A 23,369-nucleotide genomic window follows, 5' to 3' on the forward strand; every position below is an offset into this window, starting at 1 on the left:
CCAGTGAAGTTTTTCTCCCTCTCCTTTAACATTGGAGACTTTGGGGTTATTTTGCTGATTCATCATCCACCTTTCTTCCGGATGTTTGCCAAAAAATCTGAAAAGTCTATTTTTCAGAGCGGTCGGAGGAAAACGGCAAGCAGAGTAATGCAGACGTCCCTGGGTGTAAAGATGATACAGCAACTAGATAAACGATACGAGCACATACCCAAAGCTGTAGCTGCAAAGTTCAAACCAGTTTGTTGAGCTGTGAGCACTTCTGGTCTCATAATAGACACAATGACAGACTCCTGTTTACCGTCATTATGCATGCAAGACAATATCATACTTTGAGGCATTATTTGAGTATTAGCCCTGAGCATGCTCTGCTGTGATGAGCTTGTTGCCTGTTGAAGAGACGTCTGTGAGTTTACACCCTGAAGCCAGATGGTACAGGTATGTAGGAGTGTGTTTGCAGTGATTTAAACTGCATCAGTTTGTACAATGATGGCACACGGCATGTATTTATATTATTCTATCATACCTTAAATTAAGTTTGTTCAGACATGTATATGCTCATCTTGGATCTACAGCCAACAGGAATTTCTAAATGAGGTTCGTAATTGCAGCTAAATGTCTGAGTAAGCCCCGAGACTCAAGTAAGGTTTCATGCAGAAAACCTGAGACTAATAAATGAAAGTGTGGAGAATATTACATTTCTATTTGCAGAAAGTCTCCTGTGATCAGCAGCAATGTTCCAGATTTTTGGCACAGTTTAGCGGATCCAATTTAGTGTCCCCTCATTTCTTAAAAGGCTCAGTGCGAGATGACAGCGCTGGTTTAATGCGAGAAAAATTATACGTCAGTGATGTCTTGAGGCCAGAGTCCACTTCTTTGCTGTTTTGAAATGAAAATGACATCACTGTTGAACTCTGATATACATGAAGTTATACTGGATATATTTAATACATCCGAAATGTAAGTGTATGTAACTTCAAAATGTAAGTTCATACATTGCTACTGTCTGTAAGAATTAACATTTTTAATATTCAGATATTCAAATTCAAATAAATTACATGTTTCCCCGGCCTGTATAACAACTTGACTTTAAAGTCTACCTAAAAATCCTCCTATTCATGTATTTTCAGATTACCTGCTTTGATGGCTTTTAGCTAAAATAGCATGAAATAACACGTTTTGCTTACTTAACTGACGTGAAAAGGAAGAAACTGTCATTTCTCAGCTTGACCCTGTGCCACCAGAAAGTTTTCAGTTCATGTGTGTTATCTCTGCTGGAGAAAATGGCATTATATACGAGGATGCCTCAGTTTAATTGATGTCTTTTATGTATCTATTAATGTCATGCTAGCCATGTATTACTGATCAAGAGGAGCAGGACATTTTTAGACAAAAACAGCACTGCCAGTGCATCGGTTAAAACCAGTGGATGGGATATAATCCATATAATGCATCAAGCTGTCCAACTCAGTCCAGTTGTCAGGTCTTTGCACCGGGTCCCTGGTGATTTTAAAAGACTTTTGTTGCTTTATGAAGCACTGAATGATTCGGGGTCAGAATACAGTCCTGATCCACAGCTTCATTATGAACTGTCCAGACCTCTCAGATGGTCGAGGACGAGTCTGCTTTCAGTCCCCAGAATCAGAACTAAACATGGAGAAGCAGCATTCAGTTTAAATGAACCACATATCTGCGACACATTGACAGAAAAAGTCTGCTTCGAGTCTCGGTTCTTGTAAAATCAGGGCCCAAGAAGTTTTCCTCTTTTCATTAAATTAGATCCGGCACTATTAGTCATATCTTTCACTGCGCTGCAGCTGCACTGTAATTTTTTCATTCTCCTGTGGTCCTTTAGTTATTTTATCCTCTATTTAATTTTACCCATACAAATCCCATTTTAATGTCTTTTTATGTTCCCTTGTGTTTCTTTTCTTAGTGCCTTTTATGTCTTGTGTAAAGCACTTTAAATTGCCTTGCTGTTGAAAGGTGCTATGCAAATAAATTTGCTCTGCCTTTTTTGAACCACAGTGGTTAGACTGTGAGCCTACAGTGAAAATGTTGACAGAGCATACTGTACAATGCTGCAGAGCTCGTTTAAATGCCAGACACGGCACCAGCTCTTACCTCTTCTCTACAGAGAGCAAGCATTCAGCTCCACTCCCACTTGACTTTGAAACGGCTCCCCGGTCTGAATTTCATTTTTTTTTTTTTTAAACTTGCCAGTTTGTTTTCTGTTTCATGGCCGCAGTCTATTGATGTAGCAATCAAAAGACGGTCGCTAACTTCTGATCGTTTGCCCGTAGCTGCTTGCTCAAGATTTGAACACATCATAATCTCCATACTTTTGCTATGATACCTTGATAGCGAGCTTTGGATCTTTGTTGGTCTGCTGTCAGAGGGTTTTGATGTACTTTGATGTTTGAGCATTGCTCACAGTTACATGAGCGATGCCAAAGATCAACACTGGAAGTCTGTTCATGTAATTACGTGAACTAGCTGCAACGATTCGTCGACTGAAGGAATAGTCAATTGATGGTAAATGAAACGGCAACTGTTTTGATGAACGAATAATCGTTTCGGGGGGGGGGCTGTGACTTTGACAATGTTGCTTGCTGCCCAATGGCCTACTTTGCCAGCTGGACATGGCAGGATTGTTTGTGTTGAAAGTAGAGTTACTCATGTTCTGTTTGCAAACCACTACGGAGCTGATAAGTTGTCCAAAAATCAACCACCAAAGCTTCTGAAGCATGTAAATGTTCTACATATTGACTATCACCCTAATCAAAAATAGCTCTGGTGTGATGCGATTGAAAAAAGTTTTATACCTAAGCTTTAAGATTCTGCAAGGACTCATTGTGAGAGCACTGCTCAGTCCCTCAAGCTAGAGGGTTAACGGGAGGACAGAGAGAACAGGTGCTCAGTGGTTTGTCTGCTTTTTATGTTGTGCACATCAGCTGGGGCAACAAGACACATTTCTTTCTTTTGTACCTTTGCTTTTCCCTCTACTTGATTTGTTCACCCTCCCTTTGGTCATTTTGCTCTTCCATTCCCCTTCAATCAACTACAATCACCATCCTGCCTTTTATCCAGTGCCTCGCTCTTCTCTTCTTGCATCCAAGTACGCTGAGGCAGTGGTGAGCACTCAGAGTACGGTTGCCCCTATAAATCTCATGGGTTTCCTGCGCTCAGAGCCACTTCTCCACTGTCGCATGTCTGCAGTGGAGCTCCTGGGAGCCCGAGCCTCTATCTCAACATAAAGGATTTACACAAGTGAGCACTGATTGGGAACGCAGTCCCAGCATCACTGAGTCCAAGGTCAGTAAGATGGCAGTCTGCTGACAGTGAACATCTTTTTAAGAGGATCGCTGTCTTTCTGTCTTGCAGTGTAGGGGTTTTTAGAGGCATGTACGTGAACATAAAAAAAGCTGTGTTCGAGGTGTATTACACTGTAGTCAGGTAATGTGATCAAAGCAGGCTGGTGTCTCACATGTTGGTATTGCATTGTACATCAAGAAGCTCTTTTGTTTAGAGAATTATTTTCTGAAGGAGTTTCTGTCTTTGAGGGTGTTGAATTGTGAACAATTTCAACAAAAAAAGAAATCCACAATACAATACAGACATTGTGGCTGTTGTGTTTTTCAGTACAAATCAGACACCCATAGCGATGTTTTGCTTCCTTATTTGTTGGCATCATTATTGTCATGGATTTATTAAACCTTACTGTTTTCTAACATTGCCATACTAAAGTTTCTGCCTACTTTTTGCTGATGTTATTGTTTCTTTGTTGTCAGGCATATTGTCTGTGCTAGCATTTAGAATTTCCAGGTTCATAATTTTATTTTGGGTTACAACTAGAATAGCTTTGCATGCTTAAGTACTAAAAAAAACACATCAGTTTTCTCATGTATTCCCCCTCTGTCTGAAACGCTCTATACTGTTTAAGCCCCTGTCTCTTTAAGGCCCCTCCTCCTGAATACCGTCTGATTGGTCAGCTCACACATGCCTGACCCAGCACCTCTAACAGCAGCTGTGCTAAATCAATTCTTACGTGCCAAACTAGCCGCTGGGCATAAATGATACAAATGTGTGACATGGTGACGTAGTGTGATGTCACAAAGTCACACAATTAAAGGCAGAACTACTAATGAGGCGTTTCAGGAGCAGTGTTTTCTGTGGGAGAGAGGAGCGTCTGTTGGTGTGGACTTTGACCTTTTTGACTTTATAGATCCTTTACATGCACAGGAATAGATATAAAACGCTGAAGGAAAGGAAAAAAGCATAATAGGTCTCCTTTAAAGTCATGGTTCAACTTGGTGGTAAACACGAATATTTGACAGTTAGGTTAAAGGATCGACATGACTTATGTGCACTAAGTTTGGACCTAGAGCCAGAAGGAGAATAGTCACCTGCTTAGCAGTAAGATTGAAGCAGGGGAAAGTCAGCCTGGCTCTTTTTGAGGTTCAGAAATATGTCTTCCAACACTTCTAAAACTCACAGATGATCGCATTGTAGTTTCTTTGTTTGTGCAGTGATTCTCTGGTGTTAATAGGTTGTGTCTGTGTTTTTCCTGAGGTTGGTTTAGACGGCCAGTTGCAGAGCTGACTCAGCGGGTTGTGAGCTGTAGTTTCCCCAGTAAATACCCGACATCTTCGGCTGTCACAGCTGCAGTGTTTCTTGGTTAGTTAGGCAAAGCGGACAGGATGGGTGTCTGTCCGGAGCAGCAGCAGGCTGGGAGGCCGAAGAGGTCAGTGTGTTTACTGGGGAAAGTACAACTCATAAACTGCTGTATCAGAATTGCAAAGACTGGCACTGTAGTTACTCTACAATATACATAAGTTACAAGTAAGATAAAGTTATGTGCTGTAACCCCCCCCCCCCCAAAAAAAAATACTAAAACTTCTAAAAACAACTATAAACTTCAACTAAGTTTTGTGAAAAACCTTGATTGTCAGAGCTGGAATCAGATCACATCACATCAAATGTGACTGAAAGTTAATGCAGTCTAAAGTACAAAAGAAAACATTTTATTAAAATATTCATAGAAACTCTGCTCAAGAAGATTCAAAATACCTCACTGGAAAGTGAAATAAAATGTTAAGGCAGTTACACTGTGGAAGCACAGGCACATAAAACAGACATTCTTACAACCCTACTTCACACACAGTGTTGTTTCTTGACTTAGGTTGAGGTTAAATCCAGGGACGTGTGATTTAGCCGGAGCAATTTAAATAAGTGCCGCTGTGCTGTGCAGCAAGAATGAATCACCAGCATACTGCCAAATGTAAAGTAATGGCTGTTCAGACGAATAAAGTTCAAATCTTACACAGTTTTGGGGAATTTCATGGAGAGGATGGAGTGAGTCTAATCTATAAGCAGTGGTATGAGTCATCCACATAGGATTATCAGTGAGTAAGGTTTTTTATTCACCTTTTTCGCCACAGTCAGCATTTTGTACTGGTATGTGGCCTTACATTTTTAGATGAGTTGGACTGAATTGCTGCCGCTTGTGAAATAACAGCTTCCCCCATGCTTTTCTTGATCAGGGTGCTGAAACAAAACTCTCCCACTTAGTGTTTTGAGTCTTACCTTTTGGTTCATGGGGTGGTGAGATGTATTCTTGGCAATTCTTTTAATTTGTATGACCAAAACAAACAATATATAACATGATAATTGCTCAGCTTTAATTTCTGTTAAGTGTATTTGCATTATTATGGATCCCACCGCTTTTCTTGCAAGGCACACCCTGCTCTTGTTTGTTCATTTCAGCTCTACTATGTAAAAACTGAGAGAGACCCAATTAAATCTGCTTTAACCTACAGCATACATCACAGGGTTATTTGAAATTATGATGCCACTATTACATCACGAAGTGCTGGTACCTGCTGTTGATTACGAAGTAACTCAGATGTCTGCAAAACAAACATGAATAGCTGCCCGACCTAACTGCAGATGGCTTTGTAATATAACTGATTTATTCCTTCCATTAGATTGTCAAGGAAGGCATGTTGAGTGTAAATCTGAATACCATTCAGCTGCTGACTGACAGGAACTGCCACTACGGTCTTTCACATCTGTGCCTGCTCTCCAGAGTATGAAAAGTACCATTACCATTTCATAAGATTATAGTAAGCCATTTACAGGCTTTGCTGCCGACGGTATTGGAGGCTGCAACTTTAAGAACAGTGAAAATCAGCATGAAGATCATTCGCTGAAATATTCTCTCTATCAGCACCGCAGCTGAGCCACAATGAGGCGAGTGTTGTTTAAGACGACCGTAAACCATTCTCAGGCTTAATCACCTGCTACCCGTGAGCTCAGAGTTATATGTGAATACAAAACATCGTCAAGCGCCAGATGCTTCCCTAGAGCAGTAACCTTTCAGGACCACTTGCTCAGTTGTTGCAATTTCCATCCCATAGCTTAAAGTGACACCATCATTTATTGATGGGGTGTTTCCCAAGCTGATATGGAACCCATCTCAATAATTAATCTGACGCAAGCCCCGGCCAGGCCGAGGGAGCGGCGTGCTGCTGCTCATGCTCCGCTGAGGACCACAGTGATCATTTGGCCCCAGTCTGGGTTATTTCCATCTCTCCGTTTATCACTTTTATTATAGCTGTGATGAAACACTGCGCGTGCTTCCATAAAGCACTTACGGGCCTCTGCTTGTTTAATACATTCCTCTCCCACTGACAGGCCTGCACTAATCTCATTTAGCCATGACTCACCGTGGCTAATATCACGGCTGCCCGCTGCACACCCCCCCATACTATTACTACTCTTATCCCTAGTGTGTCACATTTCTTATAAGGAACATATAACATACATGAACATTGGCTCATGCAGGCGCTACCACTTCACAGCTGCTATTCAGCAGCAGCAGTTACCTTTACTACTACTGCCGCCACAGCAACTCATCTCTGCCATCCAGCTTTCTTCAATTTGACAAATCCATTGATGCAAGAATCCATTTCCTTCTGCTTAACTGAGTCCAAATTGCATTGGCAAATGTCCTTCATGTTTTGTTTTCCCTGGTTCTGTCACCACAAACATGGCTGGAAACTGTTCTGATGTTTTGTGAAAATAGGCGGCTTTGGCTCAGTAGGTACGGCAGTCATCCACCAATCGGAGGGTCGGTGGTTAGATTCCTGGCCCTTGCAGTCACATGTTGAGAGTCCTTGGGCAAGAACCCAATTTGAGCCTGGTGGCTCTTCCATCTGTTTTTGAGTGTGCGTATGAATGGTTATTGCTCCATTGTTCCCGATGAGCAGGTGGCATCTTGCATGGTAGCCTCTGCTACAAGTGAATGATTGTCTGTGTGAATGCTGATTTTTGTTTTTAAGTTCTTTGTGTGGTTGTAAAGACGAGAAAAGCGCTATATAAACACAGTCCATTTACCATTTAAAAATAACCAGTAGCTTCACGCTTACAGATGTTCAAACACCACCTTGAGCAGTGGTCACTCACTTGGCAGCGTCTCACGCAGCTGTTACATCAACACCATCCACTCCAGCTCCTGACATGACAGTCGAGAGTCAGTCATGTACGTGTAATGTTAACATGATGTGACACTTGTTGTAGAAATGTTGATATGACATGAACACATTTAAAAGTATCTGTGGTCAACAGAAATGCCAACATTTTATTCTGGCAACTGGGACGTCACTACCTAAAGCTGATGACATGGTGAGAGTTGGTCTGTGAATTGACTGGTGCACAGAGACTTTGATTAAAGGAAACGCCTTTTTTCACAGGGCTCAGGGAAATGTTCACAGACCTAACCCTTACTAATCTAATCAGCCAGCCTGTAATGGAAAAAATATTTCAAACATGCGTTTGAATAAGGATGTCATGAAAACCCCACAGTCATTAAGAGACTTCAGCAGATTAAGAGATCTGCATCTAGATCTTAGACTCGTGGAGAAACATGAAAACCCTGTATTCAGCATAATAATTGCAGGAAAATAAACAGATTTCCGTGTCTGTTCAGCTTCTTTTCTAAATACTGAAGTCTGTTCGTCGGTACGGACTAACTCCAAATGAACCCATAGAAAAACAGACATTAAGCTCATTAATAGTTCCAGTTCTCTACAACATGATGTGATGAGATGGCAGTAAAGCCATGCTTTGTATACTGAATTGTGATGTGGCAATACTGAATCTCAGCTCAATAAATCTGTTTCAAAAGCCCTCTCAATGCAGAAACCAGCTGCCAAACAAAAACACGACTTTTAAAAAAGATTTTCTTGACGTCTTGACGTCGTCAGTGCATCTTTTTCTGCCAACTACGAGTACTTTACACAATGCGGTGCATCCTAAAGAATGAACGCACAAACATCCTACCCTTCAGTAGAAAGCAAAAATCAATCCCACTGCAAAGTCTATTGTATAAGTCCTGAAGCCCAAAGCCATTTATCTCAATAGCAGATGATTTTATTTCCCAATGTTTTGGCAATAAAAGGGGTTTAATCCTAAAATAGCATGAATCTAATTATTCCCCCCACAGCAATAAAACTTTAGGGAGTGAAAACTCGTAGAGAAGCAATTCCCACACTGAAATCACATGATCACAAACCACATAAAGGAGGTGCAATTTATCTACTCAAAAGCAATAAAACAGAGCTTTAACTGGCAACATATAGTATTTCCTCGACGTAGCCACCAGTGTATTGCAGCTCGGCTCTGGGTTTAAATCTCATAAGGATGTTGAAGAACACTTAACTTCAGATCGATAATGCTTCTGCCTCCGAGCCTGCCTTTGTTTCCCAGTGGAGCCCGGGTCAGCTCCCTGAAGTTCAGTGTGTCTCATCAGTATGCAACACAACACCACATATACATTACGAGTGTGTGGTCAGCTGCCTATGGGCCAGAGAGAGAGAGTCTGCAGCATTATTCTATGGTGTTTAATCGAGCCAGACAACGAGAGTGTGGACCGCAGTCAGAGCGCGCTTCGATCTCGTCGTTGCAAACTGCATCAGAGTGCAGAGTCAGGTAAATTACCGGGAAACAATAGGATTACCTGCACCCGATGTAATGCACAATAGACGACCTGAGATCAGCGGCTCTTTATTAAGTCCGACCATTTAGGATCTGGTGTAACATCTGATAAACCCTTTGTAGAAACTCTGTCTACAGTGTGCTGCTGCTATAAAAAGCTCTCCAGCAGGACAGTCTTACCGAGGAGCTAAGAATAATTCATGAATGGCTTCTACTAATACGTTTCGTACTTTTTCATTTACTTGCTGAAGTGTTACACTGAGATTAATCGTCCTGCCTCTCTGTTATTGTTTCATAACTACTAACTCGGACATGGATCATCACTAATTTCTCTCTCTCACACACACACACACACACACTTAGGCGTGACACACTGGTACACACATAGAAGGACACAAGCAAGTAACAACAAGATTAATTGGGAAGGCTTTTTTTGGCCACCGCTGTAGTTTACACTACAGTGCGCAGCAGATGGAGGGAGTGGGAGGTACACGCTCTGAAAATGTTGTGGTTCCTGAGGTTTCACAGGTGTACCAAAGACATTTATAATAGAGTAAGAGGCATCGAGGCTCCTTGTGTGCATGTGTGAGACTGCGCATGATGTGTGTGGGTTTCTATTTTTGCTGCCGGGCCAGTCAGCAGGCCTGTCTGGGTGAGTCAGGGCGTATGTGGTGACAGTGACATACAGACACACTGACAGAGGAGATGGAGGGTCAGCCCCGCGCGTCCTGGGAAAGGTCTGGCAAGTGCATCGCTTGACACAAGTGGACCTGAAAGGTTTAGGGCGGGGTTGTGCTTTGGTGTGTGTGTTAATTCTGGCTCAAAGATTCGAATGATAAAACACCACAAACTGACATTTATGATTAATGAATTGCATCTCCTGACTTAACTCGTGCATATACTTCCTTAAAGCTTTGGTGGTGGCTACTGTAATGTAATATATTACCTCTCGCTCTTCAGATGATGGATGTATAATGAAAAACTGGATACCATGTTGGAAAGGGCATTGCTCATTCCCATGAAAGCTGCTCAATGGTGCATGAAGCCAAAAAAGCATGACGTCCTGGTATAATATTAATTATAGAGCATGCGCACTAGAGACTTCTACCAGCCAACAGGCTAACTTCCACTTTATCCCTCCGCTAACCTGAGCAGGGATAAAATGATTTAATCATGCAGCTCTTCTTCACTTTCCAAATATAGTCAGACCAAATTAAAGAAAGTTCTGATAGTGAAACAAATCTTTTCTCCACCATTTCACAGCCACTTCTTGCACAAATGTAAGCTCATTAGCTCACAGGAAGAAGAATTGTTGGGCACCTCTGCGTCACATGATGTTGTAATTAGACGGTTTGACCACTAGCTTCAAAGCCCGATGATGTTCCTGGGGCATCGCTCCAGATCCTTGGCAGGTCTTTACAGACATATGTTGTACAGACAGGCTTTTTTTCCTACAAGGATTTAGTTTTAATTTTAGTCACATCTTGGTTTGAATATTATATTCAGTATGTGTGTTGATACAATGTAGTGCTGCACAAGCACATACAGAATTTGTGATGTTGTCAACAGGATTGAAACAAGTTTTTGGTGTAGCAGGTGTACAGGCTACGACGTCAATGAAAATGCATGATTAATTTGCCAGGGTGGTGTGAATTTACACGAAGATTGTGGAAAGCCTGGAGAATTATAATTACAATCTGCTTCAAAAACGTTCAGACATCAGAGGAAAAAATCGACAAATTATTCTTGATCACACTTGATCGATGGTTGTTTATGCACATTGGTGACAACCAGTTTGGTTATGAGAAGAATGCAAGGGGTGAAGATTTATCATCATTTGATTTACCGGTTTTAATTTTGAAATATGAACATCTTTACAACACGGCTCGTTTGTCATGAATGACAGTAAATGCAGCTCGGCTTTGACAGGAGCACAATGCAAAGAGTAGCAGTGCCTCTAACCTCAATGTGCCCTGACAGTGTCGAGCCACGTGCCACCTCAGGGGTATTTGTTGTGCCCTTTGATCTGATATTGAGTGAAACAGAAGTGTGAACAGGCTTCATCACACTGTCTTAAATAGCGTGTCTCGTCAGGGACTGTATCTGAACATTGTTCGTACATGGACCAGTCCTTCAGTGCACCTATTCCCCTGTCCTCTGGGTTTAATTGCTGAGCTGTGGCATGCTGTGTTGGGACAGATTAATCAGTGTCGACTTGCCTTTCTTCCTCTCTCAGTGTCTCCCTCCTCTGTTTTCTCCTTCTCCGTTTGGTTTTGTCTTTCTCTTCTCTTTTCCGCCTTCCGTTCTCATGTGTCTGCCTTTGAGTTTCTCTGACTGTGCAGTTTCGTGTGGTGCATGTGAATGTGAGTGTCTCTTCTCAAAGGGAACTGTAGGATATTTTATATGTCCTTTGCCTCAGACGGATGAAAGGCTATAGCCTATGTGTACATTGTCTATAGTACAGTAGGAGAAAACTTACACTGGATAGATGCATTCACTATGCAGGCATGTAAGTCTCCTTGGTGTCAGCCTGACCGTGAATTTACCCCTTCCATTTACAGCTTGTGCAGGATTACACCACTGTCGCTTTGAAGTTTAGTATTTATTGAAGGATATCTAAACCATCGGCTTGTAACCTCAGAAAGTTGAACATTTTGGGAAATATTATTTGCTTTCTTGCTGAGTGTTAGATGAGAAGAATGATCCAACTCTCAGATATTTTCTTTAGATATAAGGCTACAGACAGTCAGCTTATCTTAGAAAGAAGACTGGAAAAAGGCGGGAAATGGCTCCCGTGGCTCCCGTCCAAGAAATGTACAGACTAATGGTGCAATTTATAAGAATTTTTATCTGAAAACATTCAAAAAATTTGCTAAAATTGCCAACATAATGTGAAGGAATAACAGTTTTGACTTGATGACATCTACAGATTGTGTTGCAGAAATATCTACTGAGGTTAGCATGTTAACTAGCTAGCCCCGGCCCATCTCGGTCTAAAGCTCCCGTGTCAGTGGTGTAAACAACAATACTCCCCAGGTGCTCCGAGCTCCCATTCCAGGCCACTAGCTGCACGGCTAACTACTGTAGGCTAACTAGCTAAGGGCAGCTACAGTTCGTAGCAGTTAGCATCACTCTGGCTACATGCTGCCCTGTAGTTGTTTTGAGAATAATATGACAGGTGGCCATTTCTTACATATTGCACCTTTAAACAAAGAATGTATATTGTGTTAATTAGTGAGCTGTAGCGATGCTGGTAGATTGATTTTGTTCCCTTTCGACACAGCCGGGCTAGCCAGTCTTTGTGTAAGCTAAGCTAGCCAGCTACTGACTGTAGTTTCAAATGTAATATATAGACATGAGAGTGTTACATCAAATTTCTCATCTGAATTCCTTCATTATAAACCATCTCCTGATTCATCTGCACAGCTTGCTTTGCAGCCTGTTTGACACAGTTTTGGCTTTTATGACTCATCGTTGTGCAAACTGAGCGTGTGCACACTCACCTATGAGGGGGCTATAACATTTCTATCCAGTAGCTTAATTTCAAAGTTGAACGTTGCTGGTTGTGAAGTCGTAAGCAAAGCCCCAATTACTGCCTCATGTTTTCAAATGCATTCGGTGGCAGCCTTGTTGCCACGTACCTTATTGTTGCGGTTAAATCTAAATAAAGATTTCATTAAAGCAGGTTTGTAATGAGTCTTTTGGGGCAGGTGCAGCTTTATGCAAGCGCCCTGCTTATTATGAATTTAACTGCCACTGCCAGGACAGCTGGCTGCTTTCCTCAAGTGTTACACTTAATCAAGACATTACATTCAAATTTGTTTTGCGGAACAATTTAGCTCATCTTCTTAGTATTTTAATAACCTAAAAAATGGTGTGGTGTAGTGAAAGTGCATCTCCAGGTTCTTTCATTACGCAGTAGGGGATATGTTTTTGTACTGCACCGCATGTAAAGGGCTTCCCTTCGTCGTTTCAGCCTGCCTCTTCCTTTCCCCGCACCTCGTGTCAGTGCGTTTCCAGGTCGTTTTCTGCCGCAGAAATTTCTCAAAGCTTTCACAGGTGGCTGCTGCCTCGATATGAATATTTGATAACCCTCATATAGCTCCCTCGAGGGCCGTGAAATATTAAAACTCTTTCTGGTGGCCGTTTGGACTCTTCAGAGACTCTGAAAAATGGACTTCCTGATGAGAGGAGAAAATAATCATCTCGATGTGACACTATCAACACTATTCGTTCTATGTGTGATGTTGTAGACTTTGCATCAGAGCGTTTACGTACGCACCGTTGATCTGCTGGGGGTTCATTAATTAAGTCAGTGAATATGCAAATATTGAGTTGGAGAGGATTTTTTTTCTCTTTCCTTCATTCTTGAACGTGCCTCAGTAGCGCATATATGAATTTTCTCATATTATTTCTCTTTCAGCGGGATGCCAAGGGACAGTACCTGTTTGACCTTATCTGCCACCATCTCAACCTGCTGGAGAAAGACTACTTTGGCATTAGATATGTTGACCCAGACAAGCAGAGGGTGAGTATTCATTTTTAATAACGAACCCACCTACATTTCAGTTCGCTGTGTTTCACCATGACTCATGATTTGGTCTCTTTGTCTTCTCTTCTCTTCTCTTCTCTTCTCTCCTTTCCATAATTCAGTTTTCCTCATTTTAATTATTTGTGAATCAACATTAGTAAATCGTCCGCTTCAGTTAAAAACTACTCCCACAAACTACATCATTTCTGTTGAATCGGCTGGTAATTTGTGCCCCCGAGTTCACAGAGCAAATCTCTTATCCCGTGAAAGTTGTAAAACAGCGTCGTGTTTAATAAGCCAGACTCGATTTTGACCATGATAACACTATTCAAATGTAAATCTTAAAAGATCCAAGAAAACCCTGTGAAGCTGATGCAAGAATAAGAAACCATCTCTCTCTACTTTTACAAAGAAGGAAGTTAGATTGAGATTTTTTTCTCTACACAAATATTCAGGACGGGTAGGTATGCCTGAAGATCAATGATACTGTCAGAGGGCCAACCCCTTTGATTGAAACGAACATCAATCAAAGAAATTAACTCATTCCTTGTTGAATTTTCAGGGCTTTGACTTGTTGATCACCTTTAACATATCATTTTAAGAGAATGTGAGCACAGGTGTTGTTAGAAAAAAAAAGCAATAATTAAAGGCTCGCAGCATCATTGTGTTTCACACTTCCTGAATTGTGAGTGCCTCATTATTGTCAGCATGTCATCATCTCACTGATTAGACCCAGTATCACTCCGTGATGCTTAGCACGCAGACAGAAAACTGCACACTCCTGATTATCTTCCAAACAGCTTTCTCTCATCTCCTCTCTGCATGGCGACTGTGTTAGAGAGGGACTAAATACACAGAAAACAAGGAGATAGGAGTAATTCTTCTGTGCCTTCCAGCCATAGATTACTGCTGCTGAGCAGTCAAGACCGCAGAGCGACAGTTCAGCCGCTAAAGACTCCAAAGTGCACGTCTCATTTGTCTCTCTCTCCCTTTCAGCATTGGTTGGAGTTTACAAAGTCAATTGCCAAACAAATGAAATGTAAGTATTTCGGTTAACGTGCCCGATTAACTGGTTGAATCCAAATGTCTAAATCTGACCATGCAAAAACTACAAAGAAGAAGAAAACTACACAAATCATGCCAATCGCAGTAGAAACAATGGATTTTAAACGTGTGTCTCTCTTCCCCAGCCCAGCCTCCGTTCACCATGTGTTTGCGTGTCAAGTTTTATCCACCTGACCCTGCCGCCCTAAAAGAGGAAATCACCAGGTAAGAGACGTGGTCTTATTTTCTCCACACATTCTTCTTCAAATGACTCCAGCGAGATCAATTGAGGCAGTTAATCAGACTTTTGCAGCTCAATCTGGAGCCACAAAAGGCTGATACAGCTCTATTCACATATGTAGTGGTCAACAGGACCTGCAGCCCTTCATTAAAAGGGCTTGCCTTTTGTGAATGAATGACATCCAGATACATTTTGAAGGCCTGGAGAGCTCTCGTATACTCACGCATGGGTCGTAACAAGTACTTTATTTGTTTTGATCACTGAAACAGAAGAGGAAATGATCTCGTGTTGCAGATCATAGCTTGCATGATGCAAATTTGGCGAACACCAATATTTTCTAAGGGGCTGCAAAGCACACGGTTTTTTCCAAATCAAACAGGTAATAACAAACCTTAATGCGGACAAGCAGAATATCCTAAGAAACCCTTCTGATATTGTTTTTCCTCTGTTATTGTGGCTCCAGGGATTCATATCAGCTTCCGCTTGGTTTATTTGACCACTCACTGGTGGTATCAAAAATAATGTGGAAAAAGTAATGTCTATTCTGAAACAGAAATTCAACTCAGATGACTCATTAACTACCTTCTTATACTCAATAAGGGACAATAACATCACACATTAACATTTTTTGGAAGTCATAAAAACAAAAACAGAAAAGTGCTGACGGAGCGTAAACCAGAATAGAATAAAACTCTCCACAGTTTTTGGACTGGGACCTGGGAAATTAAATAGTTTTGTGATAGTTCTTCATGATGAAGCTGAGAGTAAAAATATGTCTTCAGCTTGCCTTCGTTATTATGAGTGTGTGCATCTCAAGTACAATATTTCGACTCTTAATTAATCCCTTGAAAAAGGCATGCAGCGGTGCAGGCACACAAGGAAACACCACAGTGTGCAAGAGTAATTGAGTATTCTCCTTTTTATATAAGCTGCAGTGTCATGAAGCTCCTCGCCACTACTGTAGTGTGTGCGGCGTCCTTGACAGCTGAACAAACTGCTGTGAGGAGCGAGCCAGAGAGCCACCGAGCGCACGGATCCCTGTAAATCACATCACTCGACTGGTTGCCATGCAGTGAAATCTCTTATTGGCAATCCAGCTCTCCTTCTTGACGGAGCAGAGCGCCGGCGAGGGAGAGCTCCTCCATCCGCCCGCCATCTGTTCTGACTGGAAGCTTACACAAATATACATAGTGGATAGGCAACAACATGAAATGTAACGACGTTCTGCATAGATTTATGTAGCTTTTTATTTTCTTTATATATCATTTAACAACAATTAACAGTACAGACATCAGTTAATATCATCAGATGACAGGAGCATCCTGTTGTGTAAAAGCTAATTCTCCACCACGACTCTACCCTGACATTACTCATAGCAATGCTTAGCGCTGCTATACTATTTATTGCTTTGCTGCTCGGAGAGAAGCCGACTCACGGCCGTTTGAAATGAATGCTGGGCGGGAAAATTGACATATGAGTAATCTGCAGGATGTTGTGGACGAGACCAGAAGATTGAGTCGCTCCCAGTGGACTTCAGCGAGAACCAGTAGTCATATTTTAAATCCACGGCAATTCTCAGAAAGATTATGCTTTAGTTCAACTTCCTGTCCCGAGGGCCGGCAACATGTCCCATGTCTAATAATCCAGTGGAAAACTTTGGATTGCCAATCATGCGTTCGTTATTTTGTTTCTATATTGTAATTATAGATTAATTATGAATGGGTTGCAAAAGGGCCCAGGGGTAATGAAGTTGTCGTTGGCTTAATTTCTTTTACATTTCACCATGTAGAGATAGCAGGTACTATAGCTTATCTGTAATAACCACAAACGTGCTGTCGCATCTAAAGCAGACGAGTCAACACAGGGACCCTGGCTAATAGATGCCGAAGTCACGCCGCTTTCCGGTGGACCCCATGGCACAGAGTTTTTCTGAGATAAGGTCCCATGGACCAAACCAGAAGAGGCGTGACTTTGGCTCTGTATAAACTTTGCTCGTGACTTTGTCATCATATTTTTAGCCATGCTAGCTCGGGACGGCAATGTCAGTCCGTCTGAGTTCCCAAAGGATCAAGCGAACTAACGTTGGGTATGCCCCGACTTTGAGTTCTCACTTATCCTTTGAAATGTCTCAACGTCTTCTAGATGGAGTGCAAGATATTTGGTTCACACATACAAGTCAACTTTTTAATTAATCCAAGACTAAATACTTAAAGAGCGAATAGCACTCCATCAGCCACAGTTGTACTTTGTGCTAATTAACACATTTTCTTTGTCATTTATGACGGTAAATGAGACAACGATGAGTAAAAGACATTTGAAGACATCACTTTGGGCTTTGGGAAATTGTTATGAGGATTTTTTCACATTTTCTCATCGATAAATAATTAAACAATTAATCTTGAAACATAATCTGCAGATTAATCGACTGTATGAAGCACCACAGGTTAGTTGCAGGTTCAGCAACAGCAACACAAAAACATGCAGTAGCATATACACATACGTTAACACACCATACATCTCTCCATAGTCAGCCTCAGGCCCTCATTTACTTTAGTATCTTAAAATGTCTTTTTCTAACAATCTCTTTAGCCTCAGGGGACATCTCACTTCGACACTGTAAACATTGACCATTTGTGTTGCCAAGAATGGGAGCGCCGATATCGATCCTATCTAAATAATGACCCGAGTCAGTTTCTCTGTGTTCCACTCCACAGATATCTCGTCTTCCTGCAGGTAAAGAGGGATCTCTACCACGGTCGCCTCCTGTGCAAGACTTCAGATGCTGCTCTGTTGGCTGCCTACATATTACAAGGTACGGCGAAATAGGGGGTCGTTGTGTATACGAACAGACTGTTGTACCTTCATATTTCATTTCATTTCTCTCACAAAAGGCATTGACGTTGCGACTTTGAACAGAAAGTCAAGTGTGATTCAGGCTAATTACATGTTATATCTCAACCATTAATACGTGACTACCCATGTTTCCAATCACGTTGGCATCATCACCCCACACTACAACTGGAGATAAGTGACTGCATTTCCTCTGACGGACCTGTTTCTGCTACATATGACTCTATATAATATCCATAATGTATGTGACCTGCTGTAGACTCTTTATGATTTCCATATGACCCTGGCTTGTGAATAAACACTTGCCAGCTGTGTTCCATGTTTGTGTTTGTGCACTCACATTACACCATATGTACTTTACTGTGTGGGTGTGTGGATATGTGCGAGCAGAGCATGCTCAGGGGTTGAAGCTCACAGCGCTCTCATGTTTGTTTGTTTGGGACCTTGAGAATCAGAATTGGTTGTTTCTATCTTGAATTGAAAAAATCAAGTTTAAGCACCATAAAAAAAATTTAAAAAAACATTTACACACAAGCCGTAGTTAAGAATATCAATCTGACAGTTCTGTAAAAATAAAAAAGCGTTGATCATTTTGGACGATGCCAGGTTTTCATTCGACAGGCTGCTTTGGGTGTCAGGCTCATCAACATGCTGAGAGGTAAGATGCATGGAGGAACAGTTCCCTTGTCACACACTGTGCCAAGCAGCTCCCCTGCCAGTTTCTTCTCAGCCAATCCCCGGATGTAAATGTTCCTGGGTGTCTCCGTTTGGCCCTTAGCACCACGAAACAATGCGGCAATATATTGGAGGACATCGGCTGATACTGGCTTGCTTATTATGCCTATCTATGCAAGGTTACATCTATCTATTTATCCAATTATTAACACCAATATTATAAATCAGTGGCTGCTTGTGTCTTCCCTTGCTGTAAAGCATTTCATCACCAGGTGTCTCTGGCATATAAGCACTATTACTGACAACATGTCAGAAAATGAGAATCCATAATATTCTTATAAGCTGGGATGTTTTTCACTGTCTAAAATGAATTTTTCAACAGCAATGTCTGCCTGAGCAGCAACGTGCTCCCCAGAGAGCAAGCAAGTAGCCAAACTCTCTATATGTTCCTCCACTGTCTGCAGTTAAAGATGGCTACAGTGATGCAGAGAGAGTGCTTCTCATTTTACAGACATGCTACCCGGATGACTAATGCAGACGCGTTTTGGTCCGTGCACATGTTTGATGGAAAAGTATAAAATACAAGTCTGCATTCCTTCAAAGATGTTTCATCCACTTTTGCTAAAAAAGTAAAACTCCAGCACCGTCTCCATCAGCTGGTATTTCAGTTCAGTCCCTGGACTATTCAGTATTCAGTATGCACATCACCTTGACTTCTCGGTCTTTGCTTTGTGTATTCTGCAAGTTTTTTTATTTTTTTATTTTCGGTGTCTTTATACTGAAGCTTTGACCAACGTGCACCACAGCACTGACTCTTAATCAGCATGGCCGCATACAAAGAAGTGTCAAAATGCCCTTGGTACAACAAAAGACACAGTTTAATAAATCAGAGAATAAAAGGGTACAGAGTTCGTTTTTCATATTAAGAAGTGTTATTTGAGTAAGATATGAATCATCAACCGTGAATCATCACATTTCTTACCTTCGTACCTGCAGCCAGTGACATCTGTGGTGTTTGGAGTGGTAATGACATGAAGCAGACTCAAGAAATTCTTCCATCTCTTCTCCTGTTTTCCAGCTGAAATCGGTGACTACGACCCCGGGAAACACCCAGAGGGCTACAGCTCCAAGTTCCAGTTCTTCCCCAAGCACTCAGAGAAGCTGGAGCGGAGGATCGCTGATATCCACAAGACTGAGCTAATGTAAGGTGACACCTGTCCATGTCCCTGTGTACCTGTGTTTCTCCTTCGCCGCCACAGTGCGTGCATCACCGACGCACATCTCACTGTTGGTCCCACATACTGAATAGTGCATCTTAAACTCATAGGTCAGTCATGGGGAAACTGAAAGGAGCAGCTGCTGTGATGGGTCTAGGTCTCCGTGTGGCAACTGTGCTTTAAGATACTGTAGCAGTAACACTTGAGGGGACGTTTTAACTCACATTTTGGTTTCAGTTATTCTTTTTAACTTTCCAATATAGTGGGATGGAGAGCGTTGAATCAGAAGCAGTGATAAAGAGGAGCATAATTTACTCTGAGATCGAATTATTTGCAAAGACTTCCACCACTGAGATAGTTTTTAACTCAGTCCAACCAGAAGAGGATATCTCACATTCACAACACATCTCCAAGTATATAATCCGATAAGATATGCACAGCTCCAGGTTTGAAATTTCAGAGCTACTTAATGCGCTCAGTTCCCACTTCTTTTGATTTGGTTTCTTTTTGATACGGTGTCAGGGTCCCCGACTCTGCAAAACAAAGCACTGAAATGTTCATGTACTCCCTCCAGTTCGTCAGTTTTGGAGCGCTCTGCCTCTGGCAAACAATGGCCCGGGGCCAGTGCGCGGACAGCCATTTATGGTCCGGTGCATGTTTGTTTGTTCCCCTTGGTGGTGCAGGCAGTTCAAGAGTCCTGGCAGAGTTCACACAACTTGTTTCTTTTTCACACATTTTCATTGCGAGCCTGTTTCTGAATCCTTTTCCAAGTTTGTGCTCACTTTGAGGACTTTGGACGTTTGGGAAAACTGGGGCTGCTGGGATGACGCATGTTCCATCTTTTGGCAGTAAAAGGTCAGGTGTAATGGTGTTGAAGGGGGGGGGGTGTTAGTCTCCATCCAACATACAGACAGTAGAGACCAGTGTGAAGGACAGGTCTGAGGGGGGAGGATGTCACTGACTTCCCAGACTTAAAGGAGACCTATTGTGCTTTTTTTCTCCCTTTCCTTCAGTGTTTTATGTTATTGTGCATGAAGAAGATCTTGAAAGTTAAAAAGGTAAAAGTCTGTCCCAACGGAAACGCCTCATCATTAGTCCTGCCTTTAATTCTGTGACTTTGTGACATCACACTACGTCACCATGTCACACATTTGCATAATTTATGCCTAGCAGCTAGTTTGGCATGCAAGAATTGATTTAGCACAGCTGCTCTGTTGTTGTTTGTGTTGCTGTCTCAGGCATGTGTGAGCTGACCAGTCAGAGCAGACTGGGTAATCGGGAGGCGGGGCCTAAAAGAGACAGGAGCTAAAACAGATCGTTTCAGACAGAGGGAGAATACAGAGCTGCAGGACTGGATAGTATGAGAAAACTGATGTGTTTTTGAGCATTAAACATGTCAACCTATTCGAGTAGTAACCCAAAAAAAAACATGAACCTGAAAATGAGCATGATATGTCTCCTTTAAAAGGGAAGGATGGCCAACTGTTTCTTCAACATTCCTGCTTATACCATTTTGGGTCCTTGCACTCACACTTACCAGGTGATGCCAATTAAGTCGGTGAGGGTTCAGTGGTCAAGGCTTTAGGGAGGACATCGCGATTGGGCCAGCAGCCATGTGTCACAGCAGGTAGTGTAAGCATCTGGGAGTCTGTGAGCACAAACAGAAACCCCAACCTTGTTATCCTGCTGCTCCTCCAGTTGATGACTTCATGGTTGATGGGTTCGGGCACAGCAGCCAATATGCGACAGGAGGTTGGCAGGACTTTTTTTAATTGGCCGAACCTTTGCATGCAAATTGCAGTGCGCCAATAAACCCTGCTCTAAAGTTTTACCTGTGCTCATAGATCTAAAGTTATGATGGTGGTGCCCATAATTAACCTGAATAAACCCTGTTTGTTTGTACAACCTCCAGTCAGTTTTATCAATATAGCCCAAAATCACACATCACATTGCCTAAGGGGGGTTTTCTCTCTCTCTCACACACACACACAGATACCTATATACAGCATATACACAACCCAGGTGGAGACAGGCATTGGTTAGAGATCCTACACTGCCCTCTATTGCTTATTTCCACCTGGCATCAGTTTCGAACAAACACATGCATCTCTTCAGCAGCACAGGAAAAAGCTGCGCATTAAATCAATTTTCACAAAAATCGCAATAGTGGCAGAATTAAATGCTGTGTGGTGGGTGGCAGGGAAACATTTGCTCCTACTTGCATAAATGTACTATTATGCTCAACAGAGAGTCATTTGCGAGGCAGCACTCAAGGACTCTGGATGTGACAAAGGGATCACGGAAGGAGATCAGGGTCATCTACATCACCAGAGTGGAGGCGAAGAGCTACAGTAAATTCTCTACTTGAGTCAGCCTGTTTGTTTAACACTAGTTCGACTCATGCACAAGTTTCGGGTTGCTGTTTGAATTCCTGAAACAGCAGGCCGATTTTTTAATCCTTTATTTCTTTTGATCGGTTCCCGAGCTAACAACAGCTGCACTGCTCTAGTCCTTGACCTGGGACAAAGAGGATCAGCCAGATATCTGAAATAGCAGACAGTCCCAGCTTTAATATCTGAAACAATATATTTGATCATGAGAAGAGGATAACCTGCTCAATTTTTTATTGGCAGCTAAACACTCTCTACTGGTGTAGCTCTACTGGCTGGAGTTTTTAGCTATAATAAAAATGCATCATGACATTTTTAGGTTACCTAAATGAGCACTGATGCACTCAGTGAGTGGATGGTCCCAGGCTTTTTCTTCTGAAGGTCCACTCATTATTCATTTCACACAGTTATACCTAAATCATCTCTGCGGGTCACTTGGCATTTTAATGACAAAAACATGACAGATGGGCTGTATTTACAAACTGCATTAAATCTTTTGGACACACTAATCAACAAGCCATGTGTTTTGTGCTTGTTATGTCAAGGGTACCATGTCCAAAATCCTGATTTCCCTCTTAAACTCTTCAGTTCCAGGATATCTGAGCACAAACTTTATAAATAACGTCCTCTAAGTTGACAGATGGTCGTGACAGAATCGATTTAACTGACTTTTTTTTTTAAAAATGTCTCTCTTTCTCTTTCAGAGGTCAGAGTCCTGAAACGTCGGAGCTCAACTTCCTCCAGAAGGCTCAGATGCTGGAGACGTACGGAGTGGACCCTCATCCGTGCAAGGTAATCCTTACAAAACAAATATTCTGTCAATTTATGCTTCATGTGCTGTTTGTTGAGTAATCTTTGCTGATACAAAATTTGACTCCACAGTAAGAATAAACATGGGTTTGTGTGCCTCTCAGGATGTGTCTGGCAACCCAGCTTTTCTGGCTTTTACTCCTTTTGGATTCACTGTGCTGCAAGGGAACAGGAGGGTCCACTTCCTCAAATGGTGAGAGCATGATGCTAAATAACAACCTTATTTAAATTGGAGGTCACGGCATGTGAACATGACTTTGTTATTTGTGTAGAAAAGGGAAATGCAAAAAGCTTCATATTGAAACTACCAAGCAGCCACCTGCAACAACATTCTGGCCAGTAATTAGACAGAGAAAACTTTCATGAAACACATCCTCCCTTAATTAACAGTGTGTACAAGTAAAGTGCCAGCAAACTCAACACGCTGTTGAAGGTTCCAGTAAAAACTAATTTCACTCCAAAGAGCTTGCATGGGAAAACCAATACTTTCCTTATCTGGCTTTGCAGGAAAATAATAAAAGACGTGTGCAATGAGTTGGTCTTGAGATAATTAATTTGATTGGTAGATTCTGATACTGGGCCATATGGTTCAATCCACCAGGAGCAGCGCTGAGCTC

The 23,369-nt window shown here is 41.9% G+C and overlaps 1 protein-coding gene across 4 annotated transcripts in view; it reads left to right on the forward strand.

Annotated features, from left to right (window-relative positions):
* The window catches only part of LOC311255068 (FERM domain-containing protein 5-like), a 69,699-nt gene that overhangs the window by 37,644 nt on the left and 8,686 nt on the right, over window positions 1-23,369 (forward strand). For 3 of the 4 annotated variants that reach the window (XM_084349231.1, XM_084349230.1, XM_084349229.1), the window contains 7 exons: window positions 13,418-13,522; window positions 14,522-14,564; window positions 14,716-14,794; window positions 17,525-17,622; window positions 19,414-19,537; window positions 22,647-22,734; window positions 22,857-22,945. In XM_084349231.1, coding sequence (XP_084205357.1) covers window positions 13,418-13,522; window positions 14,522-14,564; window positions 14,716-14,794; window positions 17,525-17,622; window positions 19,414-19,537; window positions 22,647-22,734; window positions 22,857-22,945 — 626 coding nt within the window. Of the gene's footprint in view, window positions 1-13,417; window positions 13,523-14,521; window positions 14,565-14,715; window positions 14,795-17,524; window positions 17,623-19,413; window positions 19,538-21,853; window positions 21,904-22,646; window positions 22,735-22,856; window positions 22,946-23,369 lie in introns of those variants that run through there. The other variant, XM_084349232.1, reaches the window with a different exon arrangement.

Source organism: Pagrus pagrus (assembly GCF_965226575.1).
Source record: "Pagrus pagrus genome assembly, chromosome: 1".
Classification (NCBI taxonomy): Eukaryota; Metazoa; Chordata; class Actinopteri; order Spariformes; family Sparidae; genus Pagrus; species Pagrus pagrus.